Source organism: Elephantulus edwardii, unplaced genomic scaffold (assembly GCF_000299155.1).
Source record: "Elephantulus edwardii isolate Elephantulus edwardi_28Jun2011 unplaced genomic scaffold, EleEdw1.0 scaffold00037, whole genome shotgun sequence".
Lineage (NCBI taxonomy): Eukaryota > Metazoa > Chordata > Mammalia > Macroscelidea > Macroscelididae > Elephantulus > Elephantulus edwardii.
This window is the reverse complement of record NW_006399787.1, coordinates 12,661,318-12,672,029: the sequence shown is the minus strand read 5'-3', so window position 1 is coordinate 12,672,029 and position 10,712 is coordinate 12,661,318. Positions and strand designations below refer to the sequence as shown.

The window sequence follows — 10,712 nt, the reverse complement described above, 5'->3', positions numbered from 1 at the left end:
TTACTGAATATCTTTTCTGGTGTTTAGTGGCTATTTGAATGTTCTCTTTGGTGAAATGTCTATTAAATCCTTTGTGAGATGCTTCCTTTTACAGCAGGATAGGGCTCAGTCACTTGTTTGATCAACCAGTGGAGTTAGTGATGTCTGTTACAGAAGAAAGGGAAAGAAAAGTTGAAAAGAGGTGCTACAAGAGTGTAGACAACCTTTTAAAAAGAATCATCAACAAACGTTTCAGCCAGGAAAGAGAAGTAGGATCTTTTATAAAGAATTTGTGGAGCTTCTACAATGTTTTGTCATTATAACATTATGTTCATGTGAATATATAGACAAAACTATATATGAATATATAGTTGTTAAGTGGTGCCACTAAGTTGAGAATGACTAACAGGAACCCTATGAACAACAGATCTGAATCTTGTCCTGTCCTGTGCCATCCCCATAATCTCTGACACACTTAAGCCTATTGCTGTCGTCACTGTGCCAATCCACCTGATTGAGAATCTTCCCCTCCTTCATTGTCGCTCCACCTTTCCAAGCATGATGTCCCTCTCAAGGAATAACCTCTCCTAACAACATGACTAAAATACGTGAGACAAAGCTTCATCAAAGGTAAGGAAATGTACACTCAGCTTCTCCATCACAAATTAACAAATGAAATACTTTGGAAACAAGAAAAAAAGAGCTAGAGCTAACTGCGGACCTCCGCCAAGCTCATTCTTTCCTCCAGTCTTTTGTGTGCCATTCTCCTAACTGAAAGGTTCTCCCACCTTGCCTTTTCCCTGCCTATGTGAGTCTTTTTGAACCAACACAAGTTACTGTGTCTCTATGGCTACTCCAGCACCAACCCCCCTTCACCACCCTTGAACTCCTACATCACATCTGCCATGTGCTACACAATTTTCACTTGATTAGGCATATTGTGTTTGGGAGGTTCTTACATGTGTGTCTTATAAAATACCTTGTATACCCTCAAGGACAAGGGCTATTTCTTCTTCTGCACTACTGCCCCGTTTCCCACAATGCCGACTGCCTAATAGACCCTCTGTCCAGCCTGGCTGGCTGCCGGCTGAAGAGTTCCGCTCGGCTCTCTTGTTCTTGCCAGCAATGCAAAGAGTACACAATAAAGTCCTTTCACCATTAGATGACACATTCAAAGATTGAGAGGTCCGGTAAGTACTTGTATAGAATTATACCTTGTTTTGAACATCTCATGGTAATCAGATCTCAGAATCTTCAAGTCCCACGGATAGGAAAATAACTTTAATAGTGTGAAGCTCTGGTGTTAGTGTTGCCTGCGAACCAAAAGGCTGCATTTCTGGCAGTTTGAATGCACCAGCTGCTCTGAGGGATAAAGAAGAGCAATCTCCTCTTGTTAAGATTTGTGGTGGTGGTAGCTATGTGCTGTGTGATCTTCTTGTGGGTTTCAGAGGATGTAAATCGCACCGGAGGAGATGGCCTATCTTGATTCTATGGAGCCGTGGGTGCCTGCCTAGGGATAAGGAGCACAGCTCCTTACTCACGAGGCCACCAGAGCTGCTATGATTCACGACCTTGATAACCCATGGAGCAAGGGTCTCTATGAGGCAGAGCTGACCCAAAGACAGTGAGGTTTGAGTTTTGTATGTGACAGAGCTTGTTGGATTAGCATTTCCCTTATAACTACCTGCATGGGTTAAATGAATCCGAGAGAGGGAAAATTTCTGTTACACAGATGATTGATTGATAACCTACCTTTTAGGCTCTTTTATACCTCTTGGCACTCCTGCATCCCTACCCTCCTCCCCCACATACGTCATGGGTTCTAGGAATTCATGGGCGGCTCTGGTGGCCTTGTGGTGAGAAACTACATTACAACCCCAAAGGCATGCAGTTTTAATTTGCCATCTGCTCTGCTGGAGAAGGATGGGCAACCGTCTTCCGTGAAATGTTGTTAAGTGCCATCGAGTTTAAACTATTTGATCAACTGCCTTTGAAAACTTGCTGGAGGGTCAGCTATGAGGTGGTTTCAATTCAATGGCACATAACAACAACAACAACAACAAGGAGTTCATAGGAAAAATACTATTTTTTAAATAATGATAACAGAGTCATATAAAGGGAGAATATGGTAAAGATACAGAAAGGGAGAGATCCATATTGGCATTACTTTTGTCATTACATGTCCCAAAGTTTTTAAGGACATAAACAATAATCAACACTTAGGAAAGAAAAACAAACCCAACCCAAACCTGGAGTTCTTATGTGCTTTGGGTATGGAATCCCATTTTAGGATATAGATGCAGTTTGCAGCTGTTTCATGATGCCTGAATCTTTTAAGATGTGAGTCCCTTGAAGTTTATAGGCATTGCCAATGAATTTGTGAAACTGCAGAAATGCTTCCCAGAGATCTAAAAGTGTTCACATCCACACACAGGGTAGAGAAAGGGAAAGGATTAAACATTTGTTTCTTTGTTTTTTTAAAAAAACAAAAAAACCAAAAAACAGTCCATCACATGAAACACAATGTCAATGAAGGAATGTGTGAAATATGAATAAAACACAATGTATATGAAACACACACACATACACAAAACAGTTCAGTGACATGACTTCCACTTTGCCCTGCAGTTATAAGAACCTGTCCTGGAACAAGATTAGACTTGTATTTAAAAGAAAAACCACCTTCCAAACTATTTCTTTTGCAGACACATGGAATTGTAGTTTGGACTTCAGAGCGCTCTTTGTGTAACTCTCAAAAGACACTGAGCCTAATGCAAAATGACAAATGTGTAATGCCATTTTTTATAATGCCATTTAAATGAAATATGTACACTAGACACTTTCATAAAGTTAGAAAATAGATTAAAAGCAGACTGGGGAAAGAGGAATTATTGTTAAAAAGGTACATAGTTTCTATTTGGGACAAAGAAAAAAAATTAAGTAGACTCAATGGCATAACAACAACAACAAGTTGTAATTCTTACACAACATTGTAAATACAATTGACATCACTGAACCATCCATTTAAAATTGTTAAGATGGCAAATTTGTTAAACATACAGATAAAAAAATATGCCAAAATGCAATGGATTGCTGTTGAGTTAAAACAGAATGGTAACTGATCTTCAAGCACGATTTTCAGAGGCTGTAAATCACCATGAAGGAGATTGTTCATCTTCCCCATCTTTCTCCTAAGAACAGCTGGTGCACTGGAGTTGCCCGCCTTTGAGTTGGCAGTGCAACTCCTTTCCCAGTAGATCACCAGAACGCTCTGTGTGTGTGTGTGTGTGTACGTGCGCATGTGCACACACACACAAACTCATTACAATTGAGTCAGAACTGACTCATAGTTGACCCTCCAGTTTCTGAGGATGTAAATCATACTGGAGGAGATAGTTTCTCTTTCTCCTGCGGAGGTGGTGTTGGATTCCAACTGCTAGAGGAATGTGGTTAGTAGCACAACTCCCTATTGGCTAGGGGCTCTCTCTCTCTCTCTCTCTCCCTATTTCTCTTCTCTCTTTCTTGGTCTCTCTTTCTCTCTCTCTCCTCTCTGTCTCTTGTCTCCTCTCTCGTCTTCTCTTTTCTTCTTCTTCTCTCTCTCTCTCTCCTCTCTCTCTGTTAATTTGTTAAAAATTAATGAATTTTCCATCTTAATCATTTTAAATGCACAGTTCAGTGATATTAAGAGAGAGAGAAAGACATGATAAAAGAGAGACTGGGGGAGAGAGAACCCCCAGCCCATATATATGTTCTGGGAGCCTGATCAAGTGGCCAAGTAAGTAGGGAATTATACTATGAATCCAAAGGCACATGATTCGAATTCATCAGCTGATGTAAGGGAGAAAGAGGGACAATTTCCTCCTGTGGGATTTACAGTCTCTGATAACCATTGGTTCCCACTTGATGGCACCTAATGACAATTGTGTGTGTGAATATATGTATGTTGTTGTTGTCTACCACAGAGTCAAAACCAACCAATAGGTGGCCCCTCCAGAGGGTTTTCAGAGGCAGTTAATTGAATGGAAGAGGACTGACCATCCTTCTCCCACAGAGCAGCTGGTGGCCTCAAACCAAGTGCCTTCTGGATTATAGCACAGCTTCTTGTTTTTTAGATAGGTAGGTAGGTAGGTAGACAGATAGATAGAGGAACATAATTGATTGATATTAGAATTTTTTTTGCTCTAGTAAAATTTAGAAGGCCAATTCATATTCCATATATTACCTTTTTATAGATTATCAGTATTTTTACATATATGACCTTCTGAAATATAGAAAAAATGGATTCTATCACCTAATGTGATTGTAATAAATCCATTTTCTTTAACTTTATGCGTAAACAGAACACAAAGAAAATCAGGTTGGTTGTAAAATAGCCTCTCTTTATAGTGATCAAAGAGATTGTATAATATTCACTAAAGGGTCAAGAGTGCAGCCAGCGCCACTGCTGCCTGCATCTCAGAGCAAGAGAGGATCTGAGCCTAGAGAGGGAGGAAGGGCATGATTTTGTTAGGGGGGAAAATTCTCTCTGAATATCTACCTAGTTAGAGATCTGAGTTGTCAAGGAGTCCAGATGGCCCCACGTCAAGTAGTTTTTCCCAGTTCATGCGTAGGTCTTTGACAAGTGGTGATTGGCTTCTTGCGTTCAGTCCAAGGACCGGACTCTGTGACCAGGGATTTGGTGGACGCGGTCTCATAGACTGCAGAGAAATATTGACACATGAGAGTATATATTAAACATGAAGCCAAGTGAGCAATAGAGACCAAAAGAAAGCTGCTGGGCTGTGGTTTGTCAGAACAGCTCTACAAACTTATCCATAGATAGAAATATAGAATGTAAGAGTTAAAACCTTGTTTTAATCCCAGTCAAAAGTCTAATGTGAAGAACAGTTCTAATGTACTGATCCAAGAAGGCTTGGGCATTTGTGTGGTGACCTTTGGGTTTAGCCTGTGTTTTCTGCATCTTTATTATTATGAGAAGCAGCTACTATAAAGGAAAATACTTGTACCTATGAGTAGAGGACATTCCTGGAATGTGCTGAGCAGGTGAATTTACTCAAGATGCACAGATCTGAGGACATCACAATGTCCTCTTCCTTATTTTTTCTTTCTTTCTCAGTATATTCTTTCCACTTAATTTTCCCCCATTCATTCATTTTGCACATTTTCTTCCCTACCCACCCCTCCCCTCAGTTTGTCTTTGTCTTTGAAAAAAAGCTAAAAAAAAATAATCTAAACCCCCCCCCGTCCACAGTCCACCTTACTACACATTTCTTTTTCTGTAATCTTGTCATGAAAATAATACCTATAATACCTAATCCTATATTCCTTTTAAACAGTTCTCTCTCACATCTGTTTCAATGCAGTATACATTATCTATCCCCTCTTTTCTTAGGTTCCCCCAACCCTGATGTCAGTCCCATTTTACAACAGTGGCACTATGCAGTATTTGTCCTTTTGTGACTGAGATATTTCACTCAGCATAATGTCCTCCAGGGTCATCCATTTTGAATAATATTTCATGAGTTCCTTGTTTTTTAATGCAGCATAGTATTCCATTGTGTGAATATACCACAGCTTCTCTAGCCATTCGTTTGTTGATGGGCACTTAGGTTGTTTCCAACTCCTTGCTATTGTGAACAAAGCCATGATAAACATGGGTGTGTGCATACATCTGCTTAAATGTCAGTTATGATAACCAGGGTCAAGACTTCCCATGAGCTCAGATAGTTCTAATGTCTATTATCTACCTGTATTACCATGAAATGTTAAGAGTAGTATCCACCCCATCCCCATAAGAATTTCCAGCCTGAGGCAAAAGTACAAATAGAAACTCATGTACATAGGTCTAACTATTTTAAATCAAGCTAGTAAACTAATGACTAAAACACAGTCTATCACTGTTGCTAAAGACACTGGGAAACTCTGCAGTCAGGGACACCTCCAGGTTATTGAGAACAATGATGTCAGTTTGAGAACTAAGATATGGCTGGTTCAGGTCTTGATTTTTACAGTCACTTGCTATGCATCTGAGAGCTGGGCAGTGAATACAGATAACAGAATAAGAATGGATGTATTTGAACTGTGGTATTGAAGAACAAATATGTCATAGGGAAGGTGCAGTCAGAGTGCTCCTTGAAGGCAGAGAGGAGAAATCTCACGTCCTATACTTTGGACATGTTAAGAGAGGCTATTCCTTGGAGAGGGACATCATGCATGCAAAGGTGGTGGGATAGCGAAAGAGAGGAAGACTTTCAACCAGGTGGATTGACACAGTGACTACAACAATGAGCTTGACAGGCTAGGAAAGAGTTCAGATCTATTGTTCATAGAGTTGCTCTGAGCTGCATTCAACTCCACAACACCTCACAACAACATGCTAGAGAAGACTGGGTTTGAAACTGGAACTCTCAGATACTGGAATTCTGGAAAAGAACACGAGAGCATGAGTAAAGCAGGTTTGTAACCCACCTCCCTTCTCTTCTCATATCCAACTCCATCATAAAAACACTGAGGACCTCACACATACACCCATGGGCACTTCAGGTTCTGTATATGTACCAAGCAAACAACTATTTGTTGGCCGCCCTTGGATACAAGGGTACACACACTGACACCACTACCCTCTTCTGGGGAAAAAAGATCAGCTTACTCAACCCTGACATTAGGCGAGAAGAAATTCTAGTTTTGGCCATTCACCATATGTGGTCTAGAAGGCAGTGTGTAGATTCTAGTAAAGTAAGGTGTTGTTGTTGTTAGCTGCCACTGAGTGCAACTCATAGCGACCCTATGAACAACAGACATGAACCCTGTGAACCCTGTCATCTTCAGAATTTCTGACATATTTGAGCTCACTGTTGCCATCACTGTGTTAGTCCATCTGGCTGAAGGTCTTCCTCTCTTTCATCCTCTCTCCTCCTTTCCAAGCATGATGTCACTCTCCAAGGAATTGCCCAAAACATAAGTATGAAACCCATACTTGGATCAGAAAGCAGTCCTCAGAGCAGAGCAGGGAAACACTGCATGGTTCAGGATCACGCAAGGTGTGAATTGGGGATGCATCCTATCTCCATACCTTTTCAATCTATGTGCAGAACAAATCATCCAGGAGGCTGGGCACTATAAGGAGGAATGTGGCATCAGAATTGGAGGAAGACTCATCAACACCCTGCTTTATCAGATGACACAACCCTGCTTGCTGAACCTGGGGAGGACCTGAAATGCTTGCTGCAGAAGTTAAAGACTGTAGCCTTCAATATGTATTGAAGCTCAACATCAAGAAAAGAAAGATTCTCACCACTGGGCAAATTGACATCTTTATGATAGAGAAGAGATTGAGATTGTTAACAGCTTCAGCTTGCTTGGTTCCACAATCAACACTCTTGGCATGAGCAGTTAAGAAATCAAAAGACAAATTAGATTGGAAAAGTCTGGTGTCAGGTACCCCTCTAGAGTACTAAAAAGCAATGGTAACAGTCTGGAGACTAAGGTATGCCTGATACAAACCAAGGCTTTCACAATTACTTGCTATATGTCAGAGAGGTGAACAATGACTAAAAATGATAGAAGAATTGATGTCTTTGAGTCATGGTGCTGGAAAAAAGTTTTGAACATACTGTGGACTGTCAGAAGAATAAACAGTTTTGTCCTGAAGAGAGTGAAACCAAGATGCTCCCTGGGGGCAAGGATTCGACTCTTCATCTCATATATTTTGAGTACATGGCCAGAAGGGACAGGTTCTTAAAAAAAGGACATCATGCTTGGAAGGGTGGAGGGACAGGGTATAAGAGGAAGCCCAGGATGAGATGGATTGATGCAGTGACTAGAGAAATGGGGTTAGGTCTGTCAGAGATGATGAGATTGGCTCATGAGAGGGCACGGTTCGGAACTATTGTACATAGGATCTCTATCAGTTGCTGGTGACTCGACAGCACATAACAAGAACAACAATATGTCCAATGATGTCAGATGGATGCTGGCTGAGAGCAAAGAATAGCAGAAGAATGTCTCTTTGTGTTTTCTACCATTTCCTCTGAAGTTTCGTTGGTGGGTTTTTGATAATTGACTCCCTAAGTGCGGGCATGGTGCACTACACCTTCAAGAAGATCATGGTGGTCCTGTCGGCCAAGGATTTTATTGATCTGACATTATCAGTGAAAGACACCAACCGTAATTCATAAACATTGCCAAAATTCATCACATTAGACATTTTTACATGAGGAAAATAAAATTTACTCAACAGGATTACCATGACAGACTTGTCTCACATTTTAACAGATTTCCCCAAGTTGGATGATATCCATCCATTTTTATGCTGATTTGATGACTATTCTCTATGACAAGGATCATTATAAGTTGGCTCTTGGACAAAGAAACATTGCCAAAACTTTAGTGGACAACGTTGCTAAAGATTATGTCAGACTTATAAAACATGGAGATTCTCTCTATCACTATAAACGGCTGAAACGTGCTGCCCTGGGTGAATGTGTACTATTATCAATAGACAGAAACCCAGCTTGAAATCCTTGGAACAAGTTCATCAACATTCATCCCATTTGCCAACCATTGATCCAAACTCCAGAACTCTGCTTTTTGAGTGGCTACCCAAATGTTGGAAAATCCAGTTTTATCAATAAAGTGACAAGAACTGATGTGGATATTCAGCCTTATGCCTTTACAGCTAAATCTTTATTTGTTGGGCACATGGATTATAAGTATCTTTGTTGGCAGGTTGTTGATACTCCAGGAATTTTGGATCATCCTCTGGAGGATCGGAACACCATTGAGATGCAAGCCATCACAGCATTGGCCCACCTACGTGCTGCCGTCAGTACGTGATGGATCTGTCTGAGCAGCATGGTCATGGATTGAAGGAGCAGCTTGAACGCTTCCAAAACATCAGGCCTTTGTTTATCAATAAGCCACTTATTGTTGTAAAAGGTGATGCAAAGAGAATAGCTGAACTTTCTGAAAATAATCAGAAAATATTTATAGATTTGTAGACCGAAGGATTTTCTGTAATAGAGGCCAGCATGGTGACTGAGGAAGGTGTTATTCAGGTTAAAACAGAGTCCTGTGATAGACTTTTGGCTTTTCATTTCGGTTAAAACCAAAATGAAAGGAAATAAAGTGAATGAGGTGCTGAACAGATTGCACTTAGCTGTATCAAACAAAAGAGATGATAAGGAAAGGCCTCCTTTCATCCTGACAGGAGTAGCATGTAAGAAAAGAATGGAGACTGAAGAGCTGAAGAAGAAAATGGAAGGAGATTTTGAGCTGGAAATGGGAGATAATTATATTTTGGATCTTCAAAAATACTGAGACTTAATGAATGTATCTGAAAAATATTATAAGATACCCCCAACAACGAACGAATGGATAGAGAAGCTGTGGTATATTCACACAATGGAATACTACACTGCATTGAAAAACAAGAAACCCATGCAATATTATTCAAAATGGGTGACCCTGGAGGATATTATGCTGAGTGAAATATCTCAGTCACAAAAGGACAAATACTGAATGGTGCCACTGTTGTAGAACGAAACATCAGGGTTGGGATAAGAATGAGAAAAACTGGATAAATTATGTATACTGCACTGAAACAGATGAGGGAGAGAATAGCTTAAAAATGATATATGATAGGGTATTATGGTTATCACAAGAGTCCAGAATTAAGGTTGCATAGTGGAGTGTACTCATGGTGGTGGGGGCAGGTGTGGGGGGATTGTATACCAATGAAAGAATTTTTCTTTTATTTTTCAAAGAGAGGTGTGAACTGAGGTGGGGGTAGGCTGGGAGAAAAGTGCAACAGTGAATGAATGGAAATCCAAAGTCTCTGTAAATGTTCATTAAAATTAATAAAATAAAATTTTAAAAAATATTACAAGATATCAGAGATTTGGGAAGGTTATAATGTTGCTGACTATATTTATACTGACATCATGAAGAAATTGCAAGAGTTGGAAAAGGAAGAAGAGCTAAAAAAGCTGCTGGAGAGTATGATAGTGACTCTGAAAGCGAAGATGAGGAAGTGAAGGAAATTCGACAGTTGGCCAAGCAAATTAGAGAAAAAAAGAAACTAAACATTTCTCAATCAAAAGAGAAGAATACACAGAAACCTAGAATATCTCAAACTGCTAAAAAGATTCAACAGAAAGATTTGGAGGATGTGATGCAAAGCCTTGGTATTGACATAGATGATAAAAACAATGCCTGCAAGAAGATCTCAGAGTTTAACTAGAAAAAGGGAAGACTGTCCCACCCACTTCTGTAGCCAGGAGTCAGAGTTGTTCTCAGACACCACGTGATATTTTTGGTCTTCGGGATGTCAAGATGGTGAAAAAAGCCAAGACTATGATGAAGAAAGCTCAGATGAAGAATAATCGTTTGGGAGGAAAAGGCAAGGCAGATAAACATGTGTTTGACATGAAGCCCAAACACCTGCTGTCTGAAGAGGAAAGCTGGTAAAGAGGACAGGAGATAGTGTCACTTCCTTTGAGATGGGTTGACTGAACTGTGGACGTTGGTATACAATAATTTAACATTTGTATTTTAACTGTTTTGAGTATAGGTTTGGTTGATGTTAAGTACATTCATGCTGTTAGTTTGACTAAAATATATAAACTGAAAGTATTCTGTGTTTTGCTTAAAATCGTGCTTAAACTTTAAACATATAGGTATGTTGTTGTTGTTGTTGTTATGTGCCGTCGAGTCGTTTGTGACTCACAGCGACC

The 10,712-nt window shown here is 40.0% G+C and overlaps 1 protein-coding gene and 1 pseudogene across 1 annotated transcript in view; one reads left to right on the top strand and one right to left on the bottom strand.

Moving 5' to 3' along the window:
* Positions 1 to 4,520: 4,520 nt before the first annotated feature.
* HEATR4 (HEAT repeat containing 4) overlaps positions 4,521 to 10,712 on the bottom strand; it is a 64,216-nt gene continuing 58,024 nt past the window's right edge. Inside the window, exon 16 of the mRNA XM_006884789.1 lies at positions 4,521 to 4,676. Within this exon, the coding sequence (XP_006884851.1) occupies positions 4,521 to 4,676 (156 nt within the window). The remainder of the gene's footprint in view (positions 4,677 to 10,712) is intronic.
* LOC102854904 lies at positions 8,058 to 10,462 on the top strand (annotated as a pseudogene).